The 27,402-nt window shown below is 39.4% G+C and overlaps 1 protein-coding gene across 1 annotated transcript; it reads right to left on the minus strand.

The window, feature by feature from the left end:
• tcirg1b (T cell immune regulator 1, ATPase H+ transporting V0 subunit a3b) lies at nucleotides 1-27,402 on the minus strand. Its single transcript, XM_060927429.1, has 20 exons — nucleotides 27,291-27,402; nucleotides 21,017-21,136; nucleotides 18,316-18,394; nucleotides 17,924-18,072; nucleotides 17,732-17,827; nucleotides 17,088-17,279; nucleotides 16,856-16,938; nucleotides 16,637-16,730; nucleotides 16,295-16,507; nucleotides 14,835-14,985; nucleotides 14,600-14,739; nucleotides 10,375-10,532; nucleotides 10,154-10,244; nucleotides 9,959-10,077; nucleotides 9,639-9,852; nucleotides 7,607-7,726; nucleotides 7,057-7,143; nucleotides 4,153-4,273; nucleotides 828-999; nucleotides 1-712 (listed from the first exon to the last, which is right to left on the minus strand). Exons 2-20 carry the CDS (start codon nucleotides 21,131-21,133, stop codon nucleotides 619-621), a joined length of 2,490 nt encoding a protein of 829 aa, XP_060783412.1. The 5' UTR covers nucleotides 21,134-21,136; nucleotides 27,291-27,402; the 3' UTR covers nucleotides 1-618.

Here is a 27,402-nt window from a genome sequence, read left to right on the forward strand (position 1 = left end):
TACAAATATGAGATAAGTTTTATTGGCTTTGTATTAACTTCTCTTGTAATGTTACATATTTAATTTAGAAATCATCTCTCATTGGTTAAGCAAGTAATTAAAAGAGACTTAACATGCAGGACATAAAGACAAATTGTTAATTTATATAAAAACACAGCCAGAACCAAACCCCCTGGAGCAAATAATTCCCTTTGATTCATTTTAATTTCACTAACATTATTGGAGTAAAAAGAAACGTTGAACTTTACTGTTACACACAGGCAAAACGGCCTTTCATTTGGGGGGGGAATCTCCCTGAGTTACATTTTGGTACTCATTCTATCCGAATGAACTCTGTGGAATGCATCATGTATAATATCAGCTCCCATAATATGATTTTGTTTATTAGGAGAGTTAGGGAGGTGGTGTTGTTCCTACAAACCAAATCCTTTAACTGTTACAAGAAGCCCAAAAACTGATTTCAGATAAATATAAAAAGGGAATCTTTCACCACCTATGAAGACTGATTGCTAGTTCACCATAAATCCCAAGATAACATGGATACATTAAACAATACCATTTTGAAATGTCTGGGTTAAAACATAGTGTAGGCACAAAATTATTTGATAATAAACTATATCAGTTGGTTGAAGAGAAGCTGATTAAGGGGGCAAATGCAAATGGGCTGAGCTTGTAACCTGCGCCACTGTAGAACTTGTTCTGAAATTCCACCCTAGGGGGAAAAAAAAATGAATAAATTTCTTTAGAGACTTAGACGGATTAAAAAATATACACGTTTAGACAAAAGAGTTTGTACCATAAAATCAGTGTCTGTGTGTTGCTCTCACCAGTGAAGTCGCAGAGCATGCAGAAAAGCCGAGAGACCTTCCATGATGAGAAGAATAGAAACTGTCAAGATGGCGAAAAAAGCAAATACGATGACCATGATTATACTTCCCACATAGTTCGTGGTTGAGAAGGATTTTCTCATCACCATCACCCAAAGCACTTCTGACAGCTCTGTAAAACAGCAAAAACAGGCTCTTCAGTGTCATTTTAAAAATTGCACTATTGAACAAAAAAATAGCTGGCAACTTTCAAGAACTTGAACTTGGTTTGCGTGCTGGATTTCATCCTGCTTGAGCCGTTGCGTTTCATTCTGCTTGAATGTTATAGGAGGCTGGGAGTATTGGATAGAGGGTCATCAATAAATCAAAAAATATCAGGCTGTGCTGACTTGGGCAATTCTCACAGATCAGTCTGATCAGAGTTCAGATGAAAAGTTTTTGTACAGTACTTGTCACACTTGTTTTTTTTTTCCATTACTGGATATTTAAATACAAGCCTCAGGTTTCTAATCATACAACTCCAATTCCAAAAAAGTTGTGACACTGTGTAAACTGTAAATAAAAAGAGAACGTGATGATTTGCAAAATCATGGAAACCCTACATTTCATTGAAAATAGTACAGACAATATATCAAACGTTGAAACAAATTTTGATTTTTGAAAAAAATATCTGCTCATTTTGGATTTGAGGTCAGCAAGACGTTTCAAAAAAGTTGACAGAAGCATGTTTATCATTGTGTTGCATCACCTCTACTTTTTAGCATCACTCTGTAAATGTTTGGGAACTAAGGAAACCAGGCGCTGTAGTTTTGACACTGAAGTGTCCCATGCTTTCCTAATACACAATTTCAGTTGCTCAACAGTTCAGGGTTTCCTTTGTCGCATTTTATGTTTCATAATGCACCAAACGGTTTCAATGGGAGACAGGTCTAGACTGCAGCAGGCCAGTTTAGCACCCAGACTCACTTATTACAGAGCCATGCAGTTGTAATACATGCACAATGTGGTCTGGCATTGTCATGCTGAAATAAACAAGGCCTTCCTTGACAAAGACATCATCTGAATGGCAGCATGTTGTTCCAAAACCTGGATACAGGATATCATTCAGCATTTATGATGCCTTCCCAGATGTACAAGCTCCCCATGTCATTTGCATTAATGCACCCTCATACCATCATGGATGCTGGCTTTAGAACTGTGCTCTGATAACAAGCCGGATGGTCTCTCTCCTCTTTAAACCGGAAGATGTGGTGTTTCAAATTTCAATTTGTCAGATCACAGGACAAATTTCTACTTCTCCTCAGTTCATCATAAGTGAGCTTGAATCCAGAGAAGGCAGTGGTGTTTCTGGATATTGTTTATATTCAGAGGTGGACAGTAACAAAGTACATTTACTTGAGTACTGTACTTAAGTACATTTTGAGTATCTGTACTTTACTTGAATTTTTTTTTTTGAAACGTATGACTAACTTCACTACATTTGAAATGTACATATACTTTTTACTCCACTACATTTCTATCAAGGTCCTCGTTACTATGAAGTGGCTTTGAAAGTGGATGTTTTTTTCTTTTCTTAAACGTGATTGGTTTTTTCACAGGTGACACTGAGACAGCCCATCAGTAAATCACTAGGGTCATGTCACATCCACAGACTGGATAAAATCTAATTCAGTGATTTCTCCGCAGCATTATTTAACACAATCAGTTGATGACAGAATGGAAGGAGGCAGAACTTCTGGGAAATACATGCACCCATGGTTCCCTTTTGAGTCTGGTTCCTCTTGAGGTTTCTTCCTCATGTTGTCTGAGGGAGATTTCCTTGCCACCATCGCCACAGGCTTGCTCATTGGGAATAGATTAGGGATAATGTTTAAAAAGTCATTCAAATTCTGTAAAGCTGCTTTGCGACAATGTCTAGCGCTAAAGAAATAAACTTTATAGCTAGAACCCATGTTTCAGTTTTCTGAAAGGAATAGAGAGTTGTTTCATTTGAAAGGTTTGCATTGTTTGCCTAAAATGTAGCACATCACAGCCTACAAAAACTTGCCGTCCGACCTGCGGAAACATATTGAAGTATGTCAACGTTTTATTCCAAGAGAAAGCTTGCAAAGAAGTTTTATATGCTTTTAGAGCTAGCGATAACGTTGCAATACCTATGCAGTCTGGTTAATCAAATGACTTTCTATGGATTTTGAAATTGCCATCGCCTTGTCCACAGCTAACATTTACACATAGCTAGTTCACTTGGACACTGGTAGTTAGCATGTAAAAACGGAGTTATGCTAACATGAATAATGTTAACTTGTCTGAAGTGCTTTCAGAAATGTTTTAGCATAATCTTGCCAAATAAACAAAATGTAGAAATCTTTCTTTTCTAGTAACGTTAGCTACCCAATATGATTTCGAGTTTGAAAAGATTTTGCTAGCATGTCAGGTGGAGCTTCACTGACTAGCTAGCTTAACGTTACACCACCATGATTCCACAGGCAGATTCATATGTGCATGAATACATACACTTGCACACGGGAGACCTGTGAGATGGACAGTATTGTACTAGTCAGTCACAACAAATTGCTGGAATTTTTTGTTTTGATGTCAGATGGTGTTGCACTTTTTTTTTTTTGTCTTGCTTAAAGCAGTGCTGCTGCTGGGCAGTTATTAAGCTCAAGGTGTGAACCTGGGTTTTAAGCAGGTTGGATTGTACTTTTTATTTTCTGAGCAAGCTGCATTTACAGCTATTCCACGGTCTTCCTGATTAACATACATATACATGTGTGCACACACTGCCAGAGCTGGGTCAGAACACTACCATGCTGCTTTGTGGGGGTGGGGAGGAGTGTTAAAATAAAATTTAAATAAATAAATAAATAAATAAATAAATATTTCGTCGTGGCTCAGGTGGATAAGGCACCATACCATAAATCCGAGGACCCGGGTTCGATTCCGACCCGAGATCATTTCCCGATCCCTCCCCGTCTCTCTCTCTCCTGCTCATTTCCTGTCTCTACACTGTCCTATCCAAATAAAGGTGAAAAAAAGCCCAAAAAAATATCTTAAAAAAGAGAGCATATACATTTCAAAAAACAATAAAATTTCTGTGTCAACATTTGATATGTTGCCTTTGTACTTTTCCCCCCTCCAATGAAATATAGGGTTTCCATGATTTTCTAAATAAAAACAGGATGTGAAAATTGTGTTTTGCATAACGTCCCAACTTTTTTTGTACACACCCTTTTACACCTGGGACTTTAAATACTGTTCCACATTTAAGTGTATGATCATCCTAGATGCTAAATATGGTGGGTAGGAATTACAACACACTCACGGGCATGAGCCAGACTGAGGGCCCACAGACGCAAGTAAGAGGCAGTGTTGGAGATGCAGCCCAGACAGTACTCTATGGTGTGGATGGCCTGGTGCATGAAAACATTGGCGCTATCAAACTCCTGTTCAACACAAAAAGAGAAAGACAGAAAAAAGGGATTATATGAGTAAAATCAAATCACCAGTGCAACAGACATCTCACAATTAAACCATCAAATCACAAGCCTGACACTATTTTCATGCCATCTAATCACAACTTAACTGCTGTCGTCTGCCATTCCCTTCATCATGCTTCTAACATATTAGAAGGTGGCCAGAGCCTTCCATGGACATACACTGAATTTCAATGCTCTAACCAAGACCAAATTAAGTGCCTGAGGAAATTTCTAAAATTAACTGGCATGCTGAATATTAGCAAGCCAAACCATTCCGAACTTTGGCTTTACATTAACACCCATTTTAATGAGGCATGTAACTGTACATCTTGTGATAAACTGCAATACAAATTTCTGATAACGTAATGAAAGAATGATTTAAATTAAAAATGAATCACAATTATGATCAGGCTGCATGATCTCAGTTTTTCCTAACAGTAATTGTGCTGTTTATACAGCAGAGGGTGCAATAATGCACCATAGCAGGAATGCATGTGACTTCACCCTAGGTGAAAGTAATACAGCTCTAATGTTTCAAAAAAAAAAAAACAACAACACCACACACAAACAGATCTAAAATAGGAAAGAGCTGTTGTGCCAAGTACGAACAGATTTAACAAGAAATCAAAGCTCTCTTTTTACGGACTGCTGACAGCTTAAAAAAAATTAAAAGAAAAATGGAGGTAGAAGTAAATGCTCATAAATGTGTATTAAGAAAAGGTTTATTTGTTATTAACTTTATTATATTTTACTCCAACCTTTAGAAATGTGGGTAAATTATTGTTGGTTCCTAGGAAAAAGTTTAATATACAGATCTCCATCCCTCAGGGCTTGACATTAACCACTGCCTGGCGCAAGCGAAACATGCATTCGGGCAAGTGGGATATATCCCTGCTATGTCCGACCAGGCAAGTTGGAATGAGCATATATTACCAATTAGCACCACAAAAATGAAGCTTTTTGATCTTTTATTTCAGTTCCTAAAAGCATCCCTCACTACATATCCGCCGTTATGTCTTGGCTGTTTTCTTAGTCTCTGTTTCATTTAATACTTTGCAAGTTATTTTATATACCCCCACTGGTGTAGTATGGGATGCGTACTGTTTATAGGCCCCTTGTGCATGAAGTCACGCATCAAGTGATAATTACAGCTGGGGTCAGACAGACACCGTCTTTCATGCAAGCAAGGCTTAATCTGTCTTCAATATGGTTAATTTTTTGCACTGTTTTTGTTTGTTCAAACAGAGACGTAGATAAAAGGCATTACCGTCTCCCCACTATCAAGAAAAAACGTTAACAAATAGAAGCAAATGCTTCAAGAACAACGAGGAAATGAGTGGTTAAAGAAAAGAAGAACTCAGCCTGAAAACTCCAGAGAAATTCACGACTGTATTCAAAATGTATTTTTACAAAAACAAACAAACAAACAAACAAACAAACAAACAAACAGTCAGAAGTGAGGATGGAGGAGATTGCTTAAGAGTCTCATTTTATTTTTTTTCTGCTCGCATTTGATTCAGCTCCTTCATGAAAGTGTTTGATTTTCTTCAAGGTGAAGCAGCTTCCTTATTCGACACAGAAAACCCAGATTGGTTTCAAACAACTTGGGCATATTTATTTAAAAAAAAAAAAAAAAAAAACCCTAAAACCCTCAACAAGGAGCTACATGCGTGATAAATCCTGAAAGAACAAAACAGATTAAGAGCAGAGGGAGCTGGAGCTTTGTTTCTGTTAATCAGAGGAACACAGTCCTGTGCAAAATAAAAAAAAAAAAAAAAAAAAAAAATTATATATATATATATATATATATATATATATATATATATATATATATATATATATATATATATATATATAAATAAATAAAACAGTCCAATGAAAATCATTTATTTCAGACAAACCATTAATATTGCATAGCTGCCAACATTCCGAAATTGTAAATAGTAATACAAAGTTGGGTACTGAGTCTTGGTGGGGGGTCGGGGGGGCCCCCCCCGACGCCAAAGCTTTCTAGCAAAACTACCCTGAAAAATCTCACAAACAAAATAGTTTGACAAAATTTATTCTACAAACTAAACTATCATCTCAGTTACACGCAATAACATTATAAAAAAAAAAAAAAAAAAAACTCGCCGACATGGAGCACAAAACGCGTAGTGATCGCCCTTACTTGACTTAGAAATGAAGGGAAACTCCTCTCGGTACGAGTCCTTGAAGCGCTGGCCCTTCCCCTTAGCCATGCTTTCTTTAGAGATTAGTACTACGCTACATCTTCATAACAAAAGCTTGAAATGCCATGCTTTGTTCAGAAACTTCATGAACAAAGGCCAGACGATAGCGTGCCATGGATGATCTAATAGCATCATTGATTGGCTGAGAGAACAAGCAATAGCCAGTGAAATTTGGCGTAGTATCTGCCGCTTGGAACGAAGTGGTGTTTTATCAAATACGAATCCCACCGGTGATAGACTTTGAAAATGACCCATGAAAATTGGCAAAATCGTATTTTATTGTAGTAAATTCGTATTTTCGTAATCAAAACGACAAATTGTAATAAATACGATTTATTCGTAGTAGTTGGCAGCTATGATATTGCTTTCCCCATGTTAGCTGTGCAGTAAAAGTAACCTAACTAGTTTGCTTAAACCAAGAGTGTTAACTACAAACTATTGTGTGATACTCAAAATTCAAAAGAAACACTGGCCTTAACTGAAGTTGTGCAATTATTTTCTCAGCTTTCTACAACTCACCTCCTCCTCTTCTTCTGCTTTCATTTCGACCTCGTCCTGCTGAGCATTTACCGAGCCGTTTTCTGCTAGTAGAGGACGCCTGTCACCCTGTGGGACAACAGAGCACTGTCAAAAAAAACATGACCACACACACACACAACCATGTATCTAGTTTTCTTATATAGTCAAGTGCAAAAGTTTGCATACCTTTAGGAAAAGTGTATAAGGCAAATTGCAAACATACATCTCATGTCACAAAAATATCTATTCATAAGGTATTTTCCTGTTTGAATTTCTAATAAATCAAATCATACACTGCCTTTTTCAAATTAGGTTCAAGACCATGAGACTCCTGGCTAAAACTTCAGCTTATTTTTCTTCTTCTAAACTTCATTTCCTGTTAATTTTGCATAATGGAATGGTTTGATGCCTTGTTGCAGGATACAGCCATGTTTCATTTTTAACTTTTTTACACACACACACACACACACACGAGGTGCATTTTCCTTTTCCCCAAAAAACCATGGGGGGATGCAAACGTTTGCATTGAACTGTATCGTTGTACACAAACCCTTAAAGCAGCCTGGCGTTTCTTCTTCCTGAAGGTGACGTACTCATGAATTGGTTTTCCCAGCAGCAGCACAGGAACTGAACACAATGCCAGAACCACCAGAACCTTCTGCACAGTCATCTACAGAGAGAACAGAGACATTGGAACACTGTTCATATCTAACAAACACACAATTTAAACAGTATAACCGTCTCTAACGATAACCATACATCATTATAACTAACCCTAAATATAAGCCTGAGACGAAACCTAACCTGAAAGGCTTGGCTTGATTGTGAATTATACGACAGTTGGCCACAAATTTGCATGACAACATCAGCAGTTGGGTCTAACACTGCTTTAACTCTCAGTAACTCAAAATAAATGGTTTGAATGTATTCATACAGTAATAACTACAAAACCAAAGTACACAAAATGAAAAATAGTGATACTGAGGTGCAAAACAAAATCCTCCATGAATAAATACTGACAGTTGTTTGTATACGTGACGAATCTAATCATGTCGATTTTATATCCTTGCAGGTTTACATAATTCTTATTATATTGAATATGAGTGTTTTACTGGGAAATACACCACTTTTATTTTTCATAAGAGGGACACGGAGAACCAAACCATGACAAATGTCACTCATGAGGAAATTGATGAATTTTGATAAATTTGGGTACTTCGTTTGTGGGTGTGGCTATATAATAAAAGGGGGAAAAAATATCACACACATTAGCTTGAAGATATGAAGTTTATCTTGTGCTGAAAACCCACATTTTTCATACAAAATACATCATGGATCTAAGCAACATATTTAACAGTTATTCTATGAAATCGAGTCGTACACGAACTGATTGCCGACGAGGCGTGTAGCGCGGAGTTGGTTACAAGCCATGTACGACGATATTGAGTGGAATAACTGTTTTATTCCAGCGTTTCTCAACCTTTTTTCAGTCACGGCACCCTTCAGAAGTATGCAAATTCTCAAGGCACCCCCATATAAAAGTCACGCTGACCATACGCTGACCCTGGCAGCGACGTTGTGACATGGGAAAAGGGGCCGTGAGACAAATTTTGATGATGCATGAGGCGGTGATGATCTGCATTAGTGCAACTATTATTTTTTGGAATTTTAATTCATTTTATTTATTTCAACGTTAGAATATATAATTATTTGACGGCACCCCTAATGAAGCCAGGTGGCACCCCGGTTGAGAAAGGCTGTTTTATTCTATCCACATTCACTGGATTTTAAGAAAGAGCATTTTTTTTTTAAATTCCATAAATAAAATTTTATACAAAAATATCTGACAAAATAATTTCTGCTTACAATGTAAACAAACCAGTGAAATGACAGTAGCAATTTGTGAAAATGTGATGATAATGATGCTTGGGGGTGGGAATACCTTATCAAATACTTTCATTCCATATTTTGTTGCTTTTTTTTTTATTTTTTGGGGTTTTGTTTTCAAGCTTTTATTTCGTCAACATGCTCCACCATTTTGTTTTTCTCTATTCATGGTAGACGAGCTGATAGCCTAGTAGTAGAGTAGCCGATCAAAGTGCACGACTGCTCATATCCAGTGAATGTGGGTAGAATAATTCCTGATATTTCACTCCAACGACATCACTCCCAGTGTTTTCTCGGTGACTGGGCGTTATCAAAATGGCGAACCACTTCAAAATTAAAATTCTTTTGATTAACTTGCATGGGTTTTTTTTGTGTGGATGTGTCAATATAATATAAAGAACATTACACTGTGGCACGAAAATATGAAGTTTATCTTCTCCTGTTGAAAAATATATCACTCGCTCACTTGGCTCACTCGTGAATATGCTCACCACTCAAAGATAAACTTCATATCTTCACGCAACCATGTAATATCCTCTCGATATCGCACATTTTAGAATTCAGTATATATGTACTGTATATCAGTTGGTATTTCTGATACTGCTTTGCTGGAAAACTTTATGTTTCAATTTGTCTGTTGTGCTCCTTATTTAAAAAAGGCAACTTTTTTTTTTTTAAATAAACCTTTCACAAACCTGGCCACTGTAAAGTTCTTCATTGCCTTCATTCTCTGTAAACAGGAACATATCTATGAAGTGGATGAGAACACTGGGCGCTTTGTCGGAGCGCATAGGACCATAAACAACCCACTTAAAAATCACCATGAAGATCAGGTAACCGAACAAACACAGCATGAAACACAACTCGGGAAACAGCACCAGAAACACACTGCTCATCTTCCCAAAGTGTCTACAGATGGAAAGAGAAAGACACACACATACACAGTGGTTACAGGAAGTCACACCACAGGTAATAATGGATAATAATAAAAAAACAATACAACACGGATACTCACATGTAGTTGAACAAAGACAAACAGACTCCAAATGTCATGTGGATGACTCCAATAATCACCGACATCTTCATCTTGTAGGAATTAAGGAACGTCAGGTGGTTATTTGCCATTCCCCAGATCTGAAAGTAACATAGATCATGTATTATGTATTTAATGTTAATTGTTCAAGTCTTCTGGTCTTAAAACCACATTTACCGGATCAATGCCAAATGGATAGGGTCCAGTAAATACTCCAGTGACGTTTGGATCCAGTGTGAGATATGGGTTTGTCTTGAAAATCTGATCGCTGACAGAAAAAGATAGCATTTTTAACATTTTCTCATACACTTGGGGGGGGGGGGGGGGGGAAAGGAGTAAAGAACACTATAAAATAAAAATGACCATCTTCATTTGCATGCGTGCGTGCCAAGACGTACGTCCAGTTGTAGTAGTTCGCATGGGGGCGAATATGCCAGGAGGAGGGGAAGACAGTGAGGCCTCTGCTGAAGCACTCATTGTAGATGGCACCAGTGTAGATGGAGAAAAGCCCCATCAACAGGATGAGATAGCGTCCTCCAAACATCATACGCCAGATCTGAACACAAAGAAGGAAAAAACAAATACTTGCGAATAAATTTGCTGGGGCTTAAAGGAATACTTGTGTTTTTTCATCTAATCTCCATCTAGTGCACCTGTGATTACCACAGACAATACATTTCGCTTTTCTGCAAAAAGAACAGAAAACAATTTTACTCAAATACATACTTATTGCAGAAGCCTTAGGGAAATTGCTGTGGCAGCTGTTAAATGTGTATCTGGAAGACATTTTTATTCCACACTATTAAAAACTCTAATGAAAAATTTAATAAGATTGCTTTTGAACTTGGGGTGGTGTAATGGTTAGCACTGTTGCCTCACAGCAAGAAGGGCCTCGGTTCGAGCCCAGCGGCTGACGAGGGCCTTTCTGTGTGGAGTTTGCATATTCTCCCTGTGTCTGCGTGGGTTTCCTCTGGGTGCTCCAGTTTCCCCCACAGTTCAAAGACATGCAGGTTAGGCTAATAGAGCTCTTGCAGTCACGTGACCGGAAAGTACACAACCCCCATCTTGTCGGTCAAAAACACCGCTGAATACTGCTGCACTCGTGTACAGAATGGATCAATTTCAACCGACGGACTACACGGCTCATTTTTCTAATGAACAGATAACTAGATATATGTCTAAAATAAACGATCTACAGATTTGTGACCCTTATGGCTTTCCGGACGGAGTTTTCACGACCGGATTTTGAACTGCCAGCGGAATACCCGGACGTGTATGATTACCTCATTAACTTTCCCTCGCTGTTCAGTGGTGAAGCACTGCGTGCTTATAAATCTCTGGACAGTTTTCTTTACAGAAATTCAGGATTTGTCAGCGACTCAGATGTGGCATCTTGTAAACAAGAAAATAACAATCCTCATTGGATGGGTAAGTCACTTAAGTATTGAGTATAGCACTGCCCGGCCGATTATAGAATAGAATAAGGTAATTCCAAATCGTCCATCTTGTTTACATGGATCTGGCGTTGGAGAGGTAGAGGCTTGGCAGTGGAGGTTTGAGTAGCTGTTTTCTGAGCTTAGTCAACAGGCCGGCTCTGCCTGTAGCCTCGCTTTTGCTTCTGCTTCCGGCGCCGCCTCCTTCGCTTTGCTTCCGATAACAATCCACGGAGACCCCGCTGGTCTTGCCCGGAATGTTTTTTTTTTCTCGTCCGGAATGTTGTGCATGCGATGGAAATCGCTACAAACCGTCATTTTCTGCTGGAAACCAATGTCCAGTAAGTCCATACGGTTGTAGTGGATATTGAAGTCTGGTACAGACGAACAACACGCAAAAATTCACACAAAAAACATAAAAAACGTGCACAGGTAGGGAGAGATTGTAGCCACAGCCGTTGTAGTAGAATTGTATATAGTAGGGTTTTCCAGAAGAAAAGGTAGAAGTAAAAGCAGAAGTAGAAGGCGGAATATGGCGTTTGACCGACACGATGGCGTCTGTCACAATCTGGATCGGCTGTGACGTCACATGCAAGTGCTCCATTGGTGGCTCCAAATTGACTGGAGGTGTGAATGGTTGTTTGTCTCCATGTGTCAGCCCTGTAATGACTTGGCGACTTGTCCAGGGTGTATCTCGCCTCTTGCCCATAGTCAGCTGTGATAGGCTCTAGCTTGCCTGCGACTCTACATAGGATAAGTGGCTACAGATAATGGATGGATGCTTTTGAACTTAACGTTTTGCTCTCAACCATCACCACACATTTTATATGGAATTCTACCGCACTATAAGCACTTTTTAAACATACTGCTGCTAGTGATTTTAAAAAGTTTCAAGTTGGGAGGGCATCAGGTAAAACAAACCTTAAAAACATGGAGTGCTGGTGGAAAATGAGTCATGCTTATGGTTTATGTCACACAATCAAAAATCCATTGGCAATATTCCAACATTGCGGTATGATTCAAAATAGCAATTTGGCTATTTTTGGGACGTTTCCTATAATCAAGATGCATATACATAGTTTTCACATGACGTCACAGAGTCGGGGATTCCCTAGTGGCGGCCATCTTGTGGGTCAAGCTTACCGTACGGGTCACTGAGCACACATTGTAACGCGCGAGTACAAAGTCTTCAAAAGAACCCAAGCAGGCTATTTAAAGCTAGCAATGGTGCACACCTGTTGTATTCACGGCTGTCGTAATAGGTCAGATGACGTCAAGCGGAGCTTTTATGGAATTCCCACTGTACGGGAGCACGAAGGCGAGCAAACAAAGAAACTCAGCATACAAAGGAGAAATCTATGGCTTGCGAGAATCAGCTGCAAGGATTATCAGCCTTCCAAACACAGCAAAGTCTGCTCCGATCATTTTATAAGTGGCAAGTTGTTTAAATAAACAATCGTGTTTAAGTTTGTTTTTGGAAACCAAAACATCGTGTAAACAATCTCTGGAGAATGCCTAACTGGAACCGCTGAGTGTACATTTACATTGTAATGTACACTTAATATCACTCGGTACAAGGCTGCAAACATATGATTATTACTGGCCTATAAATTGTCATATTTATCATAACAAACACAAAGTGTAACAAGCCTACATACCAGTTAATTATATTACAAAGTTTATACTGACATGGTACTGTAATACCACTAGTAATGGATGTAAAATTTGTCTTAAATCAACTCGATATTATATACACACACACACACACACACACACACACACACATATATATATATATGCAGTGTTGAGAGCTCTAAAATTCCAATGTTTACATACCTTGGCTGTAATTAGGACACGAATGTCACTTGGTTTTATATGGTGGACTTCACGGACCCAGCCACAGACGACAAAATTGTATGACTCCAGCGACTTGTATGCTTTGAGGTCGTCAAGTGTGTAGACACTTTTACTATTCACGAAATAGTTCACAATATCAGGGTACGATATGGATGGCAGCCCTGCATAGTCACTTGAAAATGCATTTTGTCCACTTCGTAGGGGTCAATTCCCCCAATCAAGGCCAGTTTGGCTGCATACCGTAGTCGTGAGATGTCGTCCAATGTATCTATATACTTCCGTTTGCTTGATTTTGCCGACATTGATCTTTATTTTAGAAAACTGACTATATAACTTTATAAATTCGTCAAGATAACGTAGTTGGTAATGGCGATGGTCCGTTTTGTTTGACCCACAAGATGGCGGCTGGAGGGCGTTCCCCGGAATGCCGTGACGTCAGTGAAAACTATCTATTCAGTACTCGACTGCTTCTCTTGATTTTCTGTCTTCAAAGCTACAACAAAGGCAAACAACCTCTTCGGCAGAGTTACACAGATTATTCCTGATAATAAATCTAATGTAGATAGCAAGGTAGACTAGAGAAAAGTTGAGACAGTTCATAGTTACTGGGTACACACTGTATGAGGGCTTATATCAGCATAAATGCAGTCATTGTTCTGTTTTAAAAAAAAAAAAAAAAAAAAAAAAAAAAAAGAGTTGCTGGGGGGGGGGGGGGGGGGGGGGGGTTCCTCACACCAAGACTTTTTTTTTTTTTTAAATCATCTATGCAACAGTTGTAGCTTTAATTTCACATGTATATATTTTAGTCATGTAATTTCAACTGACTGGCTAAATTTAAGAACTGAATTTAAGTTTTTCCATATATGCGCAGATTCTTACACTTGCCCATTTCTTCCTGTGGGCAGGCTTGAAATTTTTCACTTTGTGTACGAAAATCTAAATTTTTGAATTAAATTAAAAAAAAAAAAGACTTTCACGATATTCTAATTGTTTGAGATGCACTAGTACATGTCCTTCACTATTAAAAATGTACTCGTAGCATGTTGCGAGGCAATGAATTTTACTGTGTAGGCAGATCAAACCATGGATGCTAGTGGCTTAGAGCAAAATGTATATCTGCATACTTGCAAGACTTCTCAGGAAGATGAAACCACAGAATATGTGAAGACTTCCTTTGTTGGACCTCACTTCAAATTTTGATGCTTTTTACAAGGTCAGGCTGGCGTAAACAGTTTTCTGTTCTTTACTTTGATTTGTCAAGAGTGTTGTTTGTGCTAATCACACAAGCACCAAACCAACAGGATGATAAAACCTGTGCAAAGTATTGTTTCACCTCATTTGTGCTGTTCCTCAATTTGGGATCCTTCTCCTCCAGTACCATCCACAGAGCAACGAGCGTCATGAGAAGGCCATGCCCCACGTCCCCAAACATCACCGCAAACAGGAATGGAAATGTAATGATGGTGTAGAGCGCTATAGAGAGTTACAGAGGTGAAATGGAGGCTATGTTGCTCTGTTATATACAGTACACACACACACAGGGTATACATGTGTGCTGTCGGTGTTACCTGGGTTGACCTCTCTATAGCTGGCTACTCCATAAGCATCTACAATATTCTGGAAGCCTGCAGTGAAAGCGTTAGTGGGGAAGAGAGTCGGAGGAGAGGTGTTATGAGGCAAACGATTGTAGAATGAATCAACACTGCTACCACTCTTCCTCTGAGAAACACAAAGAGAAAAAGAGAGAGAAAGAAAGAGAGCATCATTCCATTTCACAAAGGTAATTAGATTCCTTCATCTGATATTCATTGAAGGGATATCAAACTAAATTCTGAGGAAGAAAGTGTTTTTGCTTTAAATTGTCTGTAACTGCTGTGTGAAGATTTAGGAAAGCAGTAATCATGTGGCTATTCACATTCCTTCTTTTTTTTTAACCAGTATTTTTCCTGATGATCTATTATTTTAATTAATGTGACTTAATTGCTTCTTAGATCAAATGTAGCCATCCGGAAGGTGGTGCTCTTCTCCCCCTTCCCTTGGTGTCGTGCTTCCTATTAAACAAGGACTTTGACAATAAAAATAAAAGGAAAACGGTATAAAAAGCTAACATGACCAACAATGGATCAAAACTAGTAATAACTATTTAGCATACTGTTTTATATGATGCTTTCTATTATGTTATAATAGTTTGGATTTTTTAAAATTAATTTTGGGGGGGGTTTTTTTGTGTGTGTGTGTGTGTGTGTGTGTGTGTGTGTGTAAGATTCTCATTATCTCTAGCCGCTTTATCCTGTCCTACAGGGTCGCAGGCAAGCTGGAGCCTATCCCAGCTGACTACGGGCGAAAGGCGGGGTACACCCTGGACAAGTCGCCAGGTCATCACAGGGCTGACACAGACACAGACAACCATTCACACTCACATTCACACCTACGGTCAATTTAGAGTCACCAGTTAACCTAACCTGCATGTCTTTGGACTGTGGGGGAAACCGGAGCACCCAGAGGAAACCCACGCGGACACGGGGAGAACATGCAAACTCCGCACAGAAAGGCCCTCGCCGGCCACGGGGCTCGAACCCGGACCTTCTTGCTGTGAGGCGACAGCGCTAACCACTACACCACCGTGCCGCCCTGTGTAAGATTCTATTAATTCAAATTTTGAAGACTAGCTTAAGATATTTCTGAAACATTTTACTTTCAGTTTTAGGCAGCACCTGAAAGTTGAGTGGTTTTTCTTTCTGGTCTTTAAAGAGGAATGCAAGCATACACACAACACATTGCGTAACATCACTGAATTGAACTTCAGCCAGAAGCAGAACTTCAGTTGCACAAGAATTCTACCTTCCCAAGTTACACTCTTACTCAATTTTGGGTTCTTATTTAATTCTTTAAATTGAGTTTCAGTTTTAGTCTTAACTAACTATAATAACTAGTCCCTGCTAGTGCACCAATACTAATCATGAGAGCATTTTAGGCTCAAGTGTTCCTTTATAAGTGAGAAACAGTTGCATGAGTGCTGAATTCTCACCCCTCCCTCACGTAGGGCGCTTTGTAGAGCAGGAAGCTGGCGAACTGGGCACCACGCCTCAGCGATCAGACACTTCTCAGTCACGGAGGGGCTGCAGAGATTCAGCACCATATGAATGGCTTTGCACTTCTGCACTTGCACACGCCACTGTGGCAAAACAGCCACGGCACGCATTAGCAACTGCTGCAGGTACTGCTCCGTCTCATCTGTCACCTGTAGAGGAGGAGGGAGAGAAGAAGAGAAACAAGTTGTATACCATGCAGGAAATGCAAGATGTCTGGAAAATGAGGAAGCACAGAAATTAACAAACTGTAATTAATGAACTGGTTTAGTGACACCCACTTTTTTGATGTCTTCAATTCTGGTCTGGATTTCCTTCAGAACCTGCTCTCTCTCTGCCTGGCTCTCTGAATATGGGAACGTCTGTGTGTGGAAGCTGGACGTGTTGTAGGGAACTCATTATAGTTACTCAATTTAATTACTTTTTCCATCAGTAACATCTAAGAAGTCTCTCATACATACAGTACAAGTTAATAAGATTGCTACTGCACTGAAACCTACCAGTCGCAGATCTTCTTCACTTTCTGTCCAATCTGATCCCCCCAATAGGAGATGAGGAAGATAGTCCACTGCACCATTTCACCCTGAAACACAAACCACAACAGTTAGAATGAAAGCAGAAACAATCCTGATTCTCACATGTCCGCTTTTCATTGTAATTCATAATCTCCATAGTTTCATTAAGGATAACTGATTGACACTGATATAACAATATCCTTTATTAATCTCTCACACTTTCTGGATGCTCCAGCTTCTCGTCCATTTCTCGAAAGTCCACGATAATGTAACCGCGACAGGCACGCCAGAGCAGCCTCTCAAAGGCCGGTACCTTCCACGGGTGCACGACGCCAGCCACAAAACTGAGCCTCACATCCTGCCTGTTCTCCGCTACACCCACTGGGTCAAAGGAGGGAGGTGGCGCCGTCTGTGACATCAATATATAACAATCTTATATTCTTAAAAACATAAGATGTATTTTTGAATGCACAGGTCCCAGAACCTACACTGAAGTGTAGGTCTTTATTTCTCCCTTTTGAAGTGTAATCTTTCTTCTAAGAACTAATATATGCGATTAGTACCAATGTTTGCACACCCAAAGGACAAAATGACCAAAAAAAAAAAAAAAAAAAAAAAAAACACACATTTATACCAAGAGATCCAGGATTTAAAAAAAAAAGGTGACAACGAGTATGTTCTCTTCCTGGTCTATTCACTTCTTCTAGACTTGCTTGGCCAATACTGAAGTGTTGGTTTGATATTTAAACTCAATCTTAAACTGAGATTTGCACTCAAAAGCATAGATATATGCATACGAAAAATTTTCTGCAAAAACCCTTCGGATCATGCAAGAAGTGTGATGTGGAAGGTAGCCTGCACCTGGGAGACTGTGAGGAAGTGCATCTGAGTTAGCACTCCTTTGTACTGACACAGCTGGTTCAGTTGAGCCCGGATGCTGTCTCTGTTACTGGAAACCTGAAACAATAAAGAACAAACATGTATAAGGAATAAAGCTAGCTCACTGTACGGATTTTGACATACTACTTGATTCAAGGTCCTACACACACACACCTCTCTCAGCTCCCGAGATAAGCGTTCACTCTCCTCCTCAATAGTGAGCAGTTCTCTGGGCTGCGGGGCAGGGGGGCTGAGCGGGGATTCCTGCAGTGATGAGCGCAGTGATGGAGAGAGGGAGCGTGTGATCTCCTGCTCCAGAAATGCTGCGTATTGCAGAAAAACACACAGAACAAAAGAATGTCAACACAAAGGAGTTTGAATCTGCAGCATATTTAATGTATCAATAAAGACCAACATTCACTATGTTTAGAGAATTTAAGCATAGGGACAGACAATTTAACTTAAACATGATGTGTAATTAATAAATAAATAAAATAAATTTAAAAAAATAGAATGATATGGTTATAGTGTGACAACACGCAAAGGATACTTTTCAAACTACTCACCGAAGGTCTTCTCGAGCTCCTCGCATCTTCTCATCTCATTGACAAACTTCCTCTGAAATGCGTTCACGTTCGGATTCAGCTGAGACAAAACAAGAGAAAGGGTCAATACAGTGTTCTGGTGAACAAAGCTTTTTAAAGCCACTATTGATATGATTTGATATTTGTTTTTAAAAAAAGAAGAAAAAAAAAAAAAACACCTTGGTGATGAAAAACATTCAAATAATAAGCAAATTATATGGGTAGATTCAAGAAGTGCAGAGGTGTGAAAAGGTATTTTCAACATTTTTGCATGTCGCACTAAATGGTTTCAGATCCTCATACAAATAATAATAATAGAACAAGGAGAACATGAGGAACCACAAAGAACACCCTCTGAAGGTATTGGAATAGTAAGGCCAATTCTTTTGCTTTACACTGAAGACATTTGGGTTCAAGATCAAAAGATGAACAAAATTTCAGCTTTCATTTCCTGCTATTTACCTCTAAATGTGTTAAACAACTCTGAATGTGGCACTTTGGGTGGCAAAAGTCAAAGTCCGTCCCACTCCAGGATCTGATCAGCTCTTTGGGGCACATGGGTGTGGCACCGATCTCAGTTTCTATAGCCCTCAGCCTCTCGCACATTATGCAGCTGGGGTTACAGTGGGGGTCTGGTCCTCTGGTAACCACGAGAGTTTGACTCCCTACTCACATCTGTATTGTAGTGTGCCTTGCCAGATGACAGCAGGTACCATTTTTATATGAGTTCTACTTGTGGTCTTTGATATGACCCGACTGCGAGTAGAACTTGCAATCTCCGGGTTGACAGGCAGATGTGCTAGCCACTAGGCCAGCTTGCAGTACTTTGGGTGACAGACCACCCAATTTTTAAGCATGCAAAAGTATTGCCATATATAGCTTTAATATAAATAACACTTAATATCTGGTTGCATATCCCTTGTTTGCAATAACAGCATCAAGCCAGCAACCCACTTACATCATCAAACTAATCTGTTCTTTTTTTGCAATGCTTTTCCAGGCTCGTACAACTTTTCATTATTGCTTGTTTTTCCCCCAGTCTCCTCTTCAGGAGGTGAAATGCATGCTTAATTGGGTTAAGGTTTAGTGATTGACTTGTCCACTCTAAAACTCATCACTTTATCAATTATCACTTTCAGTGGAGACTGCATGTCAGCTAAGTGAAAAAGTACCTGCCCCCCAAATGTAACTGGGTATGCCACCTTTAGCAGGAACAACTGCAACCAAATGCATCTGATAAGTGGAGATCAGTCTTCCACATTGCTCTGGAGGAATTTTGGCTCACTTTTTTTCAGCCGGCTTTCAAGCAAGAACGGCCTGTTTAAGGTCCTGCCACAACATGTCAATGGAGTTTAAGTCAGGACTTTGTCAAACTGCTGTCTTGCTGCATAACCTAACTGCGCTTGAACGTCAGATCATGGACTGATGACCAGAGATTCTCCTTCATGAGTTACTGGTAGAGAACAGAATTCATAGTTCCATCAATGTCAAGTCACCCAGGTCCAGAATCAGCAAAGTATCCCCACACCATCACACAACCACCACCATGTTTGATTGTTGGTATGATGTTCGAAATGTGGAATGCTGTGTTAGCTTTGTGCCAGATGCATCAGGACCCATGTCTTCTAAAATGTTTTACTTTTGACTCATCAGTCCACAGAACATTTTTTTTAATCTTAGTTAGCAGTGGTTTTTGCCTTGTAAACTGACCTTTGAATTGACCTTATCTATGACTATGCTTTCAGTTCCTTAAATGCTTATCTGGATTTTTTTTTTTTAATTGACTTCCTGGAAGAGTCACTGACGTGCTACTGGAGAAACTCTGGTCGGCTGACCATTTTTTGGAAGAGTCACTACTGTTCCAAGTTTTCTTCATGTGGCTATAAACCCAATATTTGGTTTGCTAGAATCTCAGAGATTTAGAAATGGCTCTGTAAATCTTTCCAGATTTTTTTATATTTCAGTAGTTTCTCTAATCTCTTCCTGAATTTCTTTTATTTGTAGCGTAGTGTGCAATTTCAGGAAACCTTTTAGCCTACTTGACATAACGAAAAGTCTCTATTTAAGTGATGTTTAAATTCAACAAGGCCTGGGTGTGTAACTGAACCAAATCATCAATTAAATTGGGTTAACATTGTATTTGAGGGGGCAATTACTTTTCAACACAGGGCCAGTTGGTGTTGGATAACTCCACCCATCAATAAAAGAAATGATAGTTTAAAACTGCATTTTGTGTGTTCACCATTTGAAGATCCGAGATCATTTGTGACAAATATGCAAAAAAAAAAAAAAAAAAAAGAGAAATGGGAGATGGACGTTATGCTGTGGAATTAACGTAATCTTATCTGAACCTCTGTTTAATATAATATTCATATATAGCATCATGGAAACATCAAGATCTAAAGTACGAATCTTGATGAAGAAAATACCAACACTGTTCTACCACAGAAGCTATTGATTAGCTTTTAACTGTTATCATGAGAGAGCTTTAATGGCTGTTAAAAGCAACACATATTGAGAAAGCTCCCTGTAGCTGTTCTGTATGGCAGATCTGATGATCAGTCAAACCACTGTATGCAAATGAATCAGAGAGACTTTACAAAGTGCTGAATGTATGATTCAGGATGTATGTGAGAAGGACAGAGAGTGAAGGCACGCGTTAAATTTCCGGGCTGCGTCCTACATCTCTAAACTCGACGATACCAAGCTCTCCCAGCTCGCTGACACAGTTGTAGGCTGCACCGGATTGCAGGAAGAGCTGCACCAGGCACACCTGCTCACTGCGGAACATGGAGCCCATGACCTGAGAGAAATAGTGACAGACAGCCAGAGAGAGAGACAAAGACAGAGAATCAGAGAAGTGAAAACACTCAGTTCTCACATGTCAGTTTATCATGCTCTGTAATTGGAAGTATTATGTGAAAATTCCTGCAGTGGACAGGGACGGACACGCGCACACACATTTTCCACTGAATGCATGTCTGAGTCACATAGGCACCTAAATCTGGTTACAAAGCTAACCGTCACATCTCAACATTCTCCAGTCTGAGCATGACTGTACTCATGTTCAGCACTGTTCACATTTTAACAGCTTTCTCGTAGGCCATTAGCCCAAAGTTTACTTTTAGTACATCATGTAGAACAGCACTTTAAAAAAAAATTTATATATGATTTCACAATGTGCACATTCTGAGGATTGGGCTCCGGTAGGCCAGCACTCTTTAACCATAGTCCTTTAAAGGAACAGTCCACCGTACTTCCATAATGAAATATGCTCTTATCTGAATTGAGACGAGCTGCTCTGTACCCCTCCGAGCTTTGCGCGACCTCCCAGTCAGTCAGACGCGCTGTCACTCCTGTTAGCAATGTAGCTAGGCTCAGTATGGCCAATGGTATTTTTTGGGGCTGTAGTTAGATGCGACCAAACTCTTCCACGTTTTTCCTGTTTACATAGGTTTATATGACCAGTGACATGAAACAAGTTCAGTTACACAAATTGAAACATGGCGATTTTCTATGCTATGGAAAGTCCACACTATAATGACAGGCGTACTAACACCTTCTGCATGCTTCGGCAGCGCATTGATATCTGAGCTCCGCATCAATGCGCTGCCGAAGCGCGCAGAAGGTGTTAGCACGCCTGTCAGTATAGTGCGGACTTTCCATAGCATAGAAAATCGCTACGTTTCAATTTGTGTAACTGAACTTGTTTCATATCACTGGTCATATAAACCTATGTAAACAGGAAAAACGCGGAAGAGTTTGGTCGCATCTAACTACAGCCCCAAAAATACCATTGGCCATGCTGAGCCTAGCTACATTGCTAACAGGAGTGACAGCGCGTCTGACTGACTGGGAGGTCGCGCAAAGCTCGGAGAGGTACGGAGCAGCTCGTCTCAATTCAGATAAGAGCATATTTCATTATGGAAGTACGGTGGACTGTTCCTTTAATGCAGAGGATGAATCTCACTGTGATTGAAGTGTGCATGTGACAAATAAAGGTTTCTTCTTCTTCTTAAACCACAGCGCTGTTGAATTCTTGACTCTGATTGGCCAGGGAGTATTGATTAATTTTCCTCAACAGCAGCGCTGACAGTAGTGTCGGTGAAAGGTTTACATTATTGCTTTTGTTCATTTCGATAGCAACAACTTACACAGGAATTTATATAGTAGATGCTCCACATGAACCAATATTTAAATTTCATTGTAAATATGGTGAAGTTGTCTTTGATGAATGTTTATTTAGCATTTTTTCAGGAGTCTGCAAGGTCAGTGCTTTGCAATTACTCGTCAAATAACATTTTATCACGGGTTAACATGTACTGTGTGTGTAATCTGTAAATGACAACATAAGCCATCGGCCCCAGAGAAACGGTACAGTGTGTCAGTTATTTGTGGTTTTGAAACAAATCTTATTTCCCTGTACATTCCACTGTTTCTTCACTCAAAGCATGTGGTTAAATATCCAAGCTTCCTGTTTCCATTCTGTACAAACTTGCTGTACAATGATAAACTGGAAGGAGGTTTGTTTCTCACAGCGTGGGTCTGCAGGTTGAGAATATTCAAGTGCTGCCCTTTATATGAGATGTGGTCACGTGACAATCCTGCCTTAACACGCTTCATTAAAAAAAAAAAAAAAAGGTGATTTAATAAATCTCAACTTCTGCAATTAGCTTTCATTATCTGGTCTAGGTTTTGTCACCTAGTGTTACATCCCACCAGCAGTTTCACATAATGCTCGTGTGGTGGACACTTCACAGAAACAGTATTCCTAATTAAAATGTGTGTAATTGTTGTATGATGAAGTTTTCTGCAAAGAGATGTTTATTTTGCATTTTTGGAAGAAGTCACCATTGTCAGCGCCATGTTTGTAACCGTCAGAAGTAAAGATGCAACTTTATCCTCTACAGAAGAGTTTTAAGGACAGACGACTGTTTATAGCTGTTAATATTTCCTTTCTGTACCAAGTAGTTCTACAGTGATAAACTACAAGGAGATTTCTGACAGTCTGAGGATATTCAAGTACAATGGCTTTCGTACATGAAAAATCACCCGTGACTCACACTTGTCTTTTTTCTTGCATTTCTTCTATGCTTTCCTCCCATTGGTGGGAATGCATTTTTGGACCTACAGGAATACACTGCTCATTAGAAGCCAAACTCCGCCACTCAGTCATGATTCATCTAATAGCCATCAAACTTCATGTCATAGCTTGGACCAAAACCACTCAACATGCATGAGCCACACTCATCTTTTTTCGTGCAATCACATTTGGATTTCCTTCAGGAAATGCACTTGTCTAGTTTCATTATTTTTGCTTCTTGTTACAATAGTTAAGTACTGCAAGTACCATGACTTAGTATAAAGCTAATATTGAAGGTGAACGTATAGTTGAATCTCATTAAAGCAGAACTGGATAACATGACAATAAAATAAATCACAATATTATTTTGTTATCTCCGCCAACTTTGTTGGAGGAAGTTATGTTTTTGACTCTGTTTGTTTGGCTTTTCTCAATGTAACTCAAGAAGTAGTGAACGGTAGCCTGGACCCGCCCATCCTAAACGTGACGCAACACGAGGGCCTGTTGCGAGCTTAGTCTGGCCAGGCAAGCTATCTACAGCTCTTCCAAGCTCCCGAAAAATCGGGAACCAATCAACTTTGAGCATCCCCAACGGCCCTGGGTAGAGGCGTGTTCAAGGCAGTGACGTAGTAGAACTGCGACCGGAAGCCATAGATTGTTTACAGAATCTATGCCGGAAGCGCTTCATTCACGCTTCCGCATCTATTACGCATAGATGCTGTATTGAAAGCATTCAACGGGAAGTTCTCATTGAAAACGGAGCAAAGAGCAGCCCTGGAGGTATTTATTGAAAGGAAGGCCGTTTTCGCCTTGCTCCCGACCGGCTTCGGTAAGAGTTTAATCTACCAGTTAGCCCCGTCGCGTCGCATACGTCAGAGGAAAGAGTGATGTGATTGGTTTAAGCTTCGTCACAGCTTTTTCTGGCTTCGACCAGTAGCAAACTGAGGCATTTCAGAGAGGCGGGTCAACCACGCGCTCTGGGAAACGGTTGGGCTTAATATCTTGGCCAGACCAATAGCTCGTAGAGCTTTGTCGTATTAGCCAGACTAATGCCGCTTTTCCACTACCAACGCGGCTGAGTTGGGCTGAGCCGTGCCGTGCTGAGTTGGGCCGAGTCGAGCTGAGCGGGGCTGTTGGAGTTGCATTTTGACTACAACCGCGCTGAACCGTGCTGGCTGGAAGTGGGTGGACACATTGGGTGGAGTTAGCGAAAGTGGGTGGACGTCACGTGATGTCGTTAGGCGGCATAAACAGTGACATCAGTGATCTTTTAAGCGGTAGTCTCACGACCCGGATAGTAAACAATAAACATGGAGTCGTTAGTGTTGCTGGTCTTGGTGCTGTGGCTTGTTGTCACCGACAACGCCAACAGATACTGGCAAGAGCGTATAGATGAGGCGAGGCGCATAAGGCTTCAGAAATTCTCATAATTCGTAATTATTCTTCTTCCGGGTTTACGGTGTTTACAGATCCCAGCGTGCTCGCGGGGCGTGTGTGGGCGTGTGAGGACACTCCTCCTCACCAATCAGTGCACAGGGGAGTGTCTGCTCACGCCCCTAGCCCCACTCGGCTCGCTTTGGCTCGCTTCAGCCCCACTCCAAAACCGTGCGAGTTTTGGGTGCCAAGCAGGGCTGAAGCGAGCTGAGTCGTGCTGCTCTAAGGTAGTCGAAACGCGAGCCGTGTCGGGCTGAAGTGAGCTGAAAAAGGGTAGTGGAAAAGGGCCATAAGTGAACGGATTTTGATGACATTTTGAGGAAAGGTGAGCCATGGGGGCCAAGGAACCATTGATTATAGTTTGATGCAAATCCAGATATGTATATGGATCGATCAATCTAACATACATACATACATACATACGCAGATCCAGGGTTTTTTTTGGCAGTTCTCAACGTAACTCAAAAAGTAGTGAATGGATTTTGATGAAATTTTGAGGAAAGGTGAGCCATGGGCCAGGGGGGAATATACATGCATGTGTATAATATACATCTCGATCGCTCTATCAATGTACAGATAAAATGTAACAATAAAAAAAACACATTGTAGATGTGCATGTACATTAAAAGTGCTAAAAACAAGAATTGTGATGAATGAAGTTTTTTTTTTTAAACTGCAAAAAAAGTGGCAGCATTGAATGGAAGATAAATAAATAAACAAAAACAAAATCTCTAATGATGTAAAGTGACGAATGACAGTAAACAAATATAAGCTCTGATGGTACAAAAGTTACAGGAGGACCAGGGTTATGAACAGGACGATATAGATTTTGATGTGAATCTTAACATATGGGTTGGCAGAAGTATGCGCACTACTGAGTGCCCTTCTACCCTTAGCAAAAAGTAGTATACTTAAAGTTCATTTTATTAAGTATGCTTCAGTATAAGTATAGCAAGTATACTACAGACCATGTACTTTTAGTGTACTAGAAAGTATACAAATTTAATACTTTTTCGGACTAAATTGGAACATTTCAAGTTTATAAAAGTATACTTTAAAGTTCATTTTAAGTTTGCAAAAGTACACTTTAAAGTATACAACAAGTACACTCATCTATATACTATCAATGTACTTGGTATATCCCTCTCGTATGCTTAAAGTATACCACAAGTACACTTATCGATATACTGCCATTGTACTAGTTATATACTTCGAGTCCCTATTTTTAGTTTATTATTGTATACTTTAAGTATACCGTTATAAACGTTGGTTATTTCACTAGTTTACTTGTTATACTTTAAGTTTGCTTGGCATATTACTTGTAGCTTACTATTTATATACTGGAAATATACTCCTCAAAGTATTCTTAAAGTTTACTCATACTGTATGTACACAAGAGTGTGATGCATTTACAAAATCACAAGACAGAATGTTGAAAACAAGTTTGATATATTTTCAAACATTTCAAAAACAAAGACCTATGAAATCAAGTCCTTCCTTACTGCCGAAAAAGGAAAAAGTGCACATTTGCATGTAAAAACGTAAACATAATGGTCTCTTGATCAATAAAGTCGAGTCAAAAGTTTGTTTTTGTGTATGATTTTAAGGTACATAAAGATAATGCAATTGAACACACATACTATATACTGTAAAAGTTTTAAACTCCAGAATTATATGATATTAATATACAAGTTAAATGTTAAGCATGAGTCAATGACTTGACCTTATTATGCACTTAGAGCAAGATATACTAAGTATTAGTACTTTGTGGCAGAAAAACGTAAAACGTATACTAAAGTAAAAGTTTTAGTATTAAAGTATAAGTCTTAGTATTAACGTACTTAGTCTTTTCAGTATAAGCCAAGTATACTTCACTATACTATTCTTAAGTATATAAAATATAGTTTATAAAAAGTCAACTTCAAGTATACTTCCTCAGTTTTAGTAAAAAAAAAAAAGTATACTCATAGTACACTTGAATAAACTTCTTTTTGCTAAGGGTAGTTATATGTAGTTTTTCTAACAAAGGTGTCAATTTGAAAATGAACCCATTGTACAAACATCTAATTATTTGTTACTAATGATTACGTCTACTTGTTGTATGATGTGTACATCACTGTAATTAGAAAAGAACTGAAAGCTGAAGAGACCCACAGTAAATACTGTGGGTATTTGTCAGATCAAATCAACACTGTTCAGCCCTTTGTTTCAACTCTGACTTGTAACAGAAACACATAAAAGAAAAAAAAAACCAAATAAACAGTGCAAACACAATAAAAAATGATTCAAGGAAGTAGTGGTTTTATACATACACAGTCTGTAGCGTTTGTGTACATTCCTACAGTACCCACATCCACTCCACACATTTACCAGCTGGTCACTAATTCACTTCATTAAAGAGAAAACAAGGGATATGAAACTTGCCTGCTATAAAACTTACCCGTGGATAGTGAATAACCGCTTGCCACCAAACTACCTTCAGCAAAACTCCACAGGACAAGCTGTATCTCTGCTCCCCGCGTCAATGAAACAACGACAAGTCACCCAGCTAT

This window comes from Neoarius graeffei, chromosome 8 (assembly GCF_027579695.1).
Source record: "Neoarius graeffei isolate fNeoGra1 chromosome 8, fNeoGra1.pri, whole genome shotgun sequence".
In the NCBI taxonomy this organism is placed as follows: Eukaryota; Metazoa; Chordata; class Actinopteri; order Siluriformes; family Ariidae; genus Neoarius; species Neoarius graeffei.

Coding starts and splice junctions, on each gene's coding strand:
- tcirg1b (XM_060927429.1), bottom strand. CDS start 21,133: ATGGGCTCCATGTTCCGCAGTGAGCAGGTGTGCCTGGTGCAGCTCTTC. Junction 16,508..16,636: donor GAATTGAAGACATCAAAAAA/GTGGGTGTCACT, acceptor CCTCCTCTACAG/GTGACAGATGAGACGGAGCA. Junction 10,533..14,599: donor TGAGGAACAGCACAAATGAG/GTGAAACAATAC, acceptor CTTTGTGTTCAG/ATCTGGCGTATGATGTTTGG.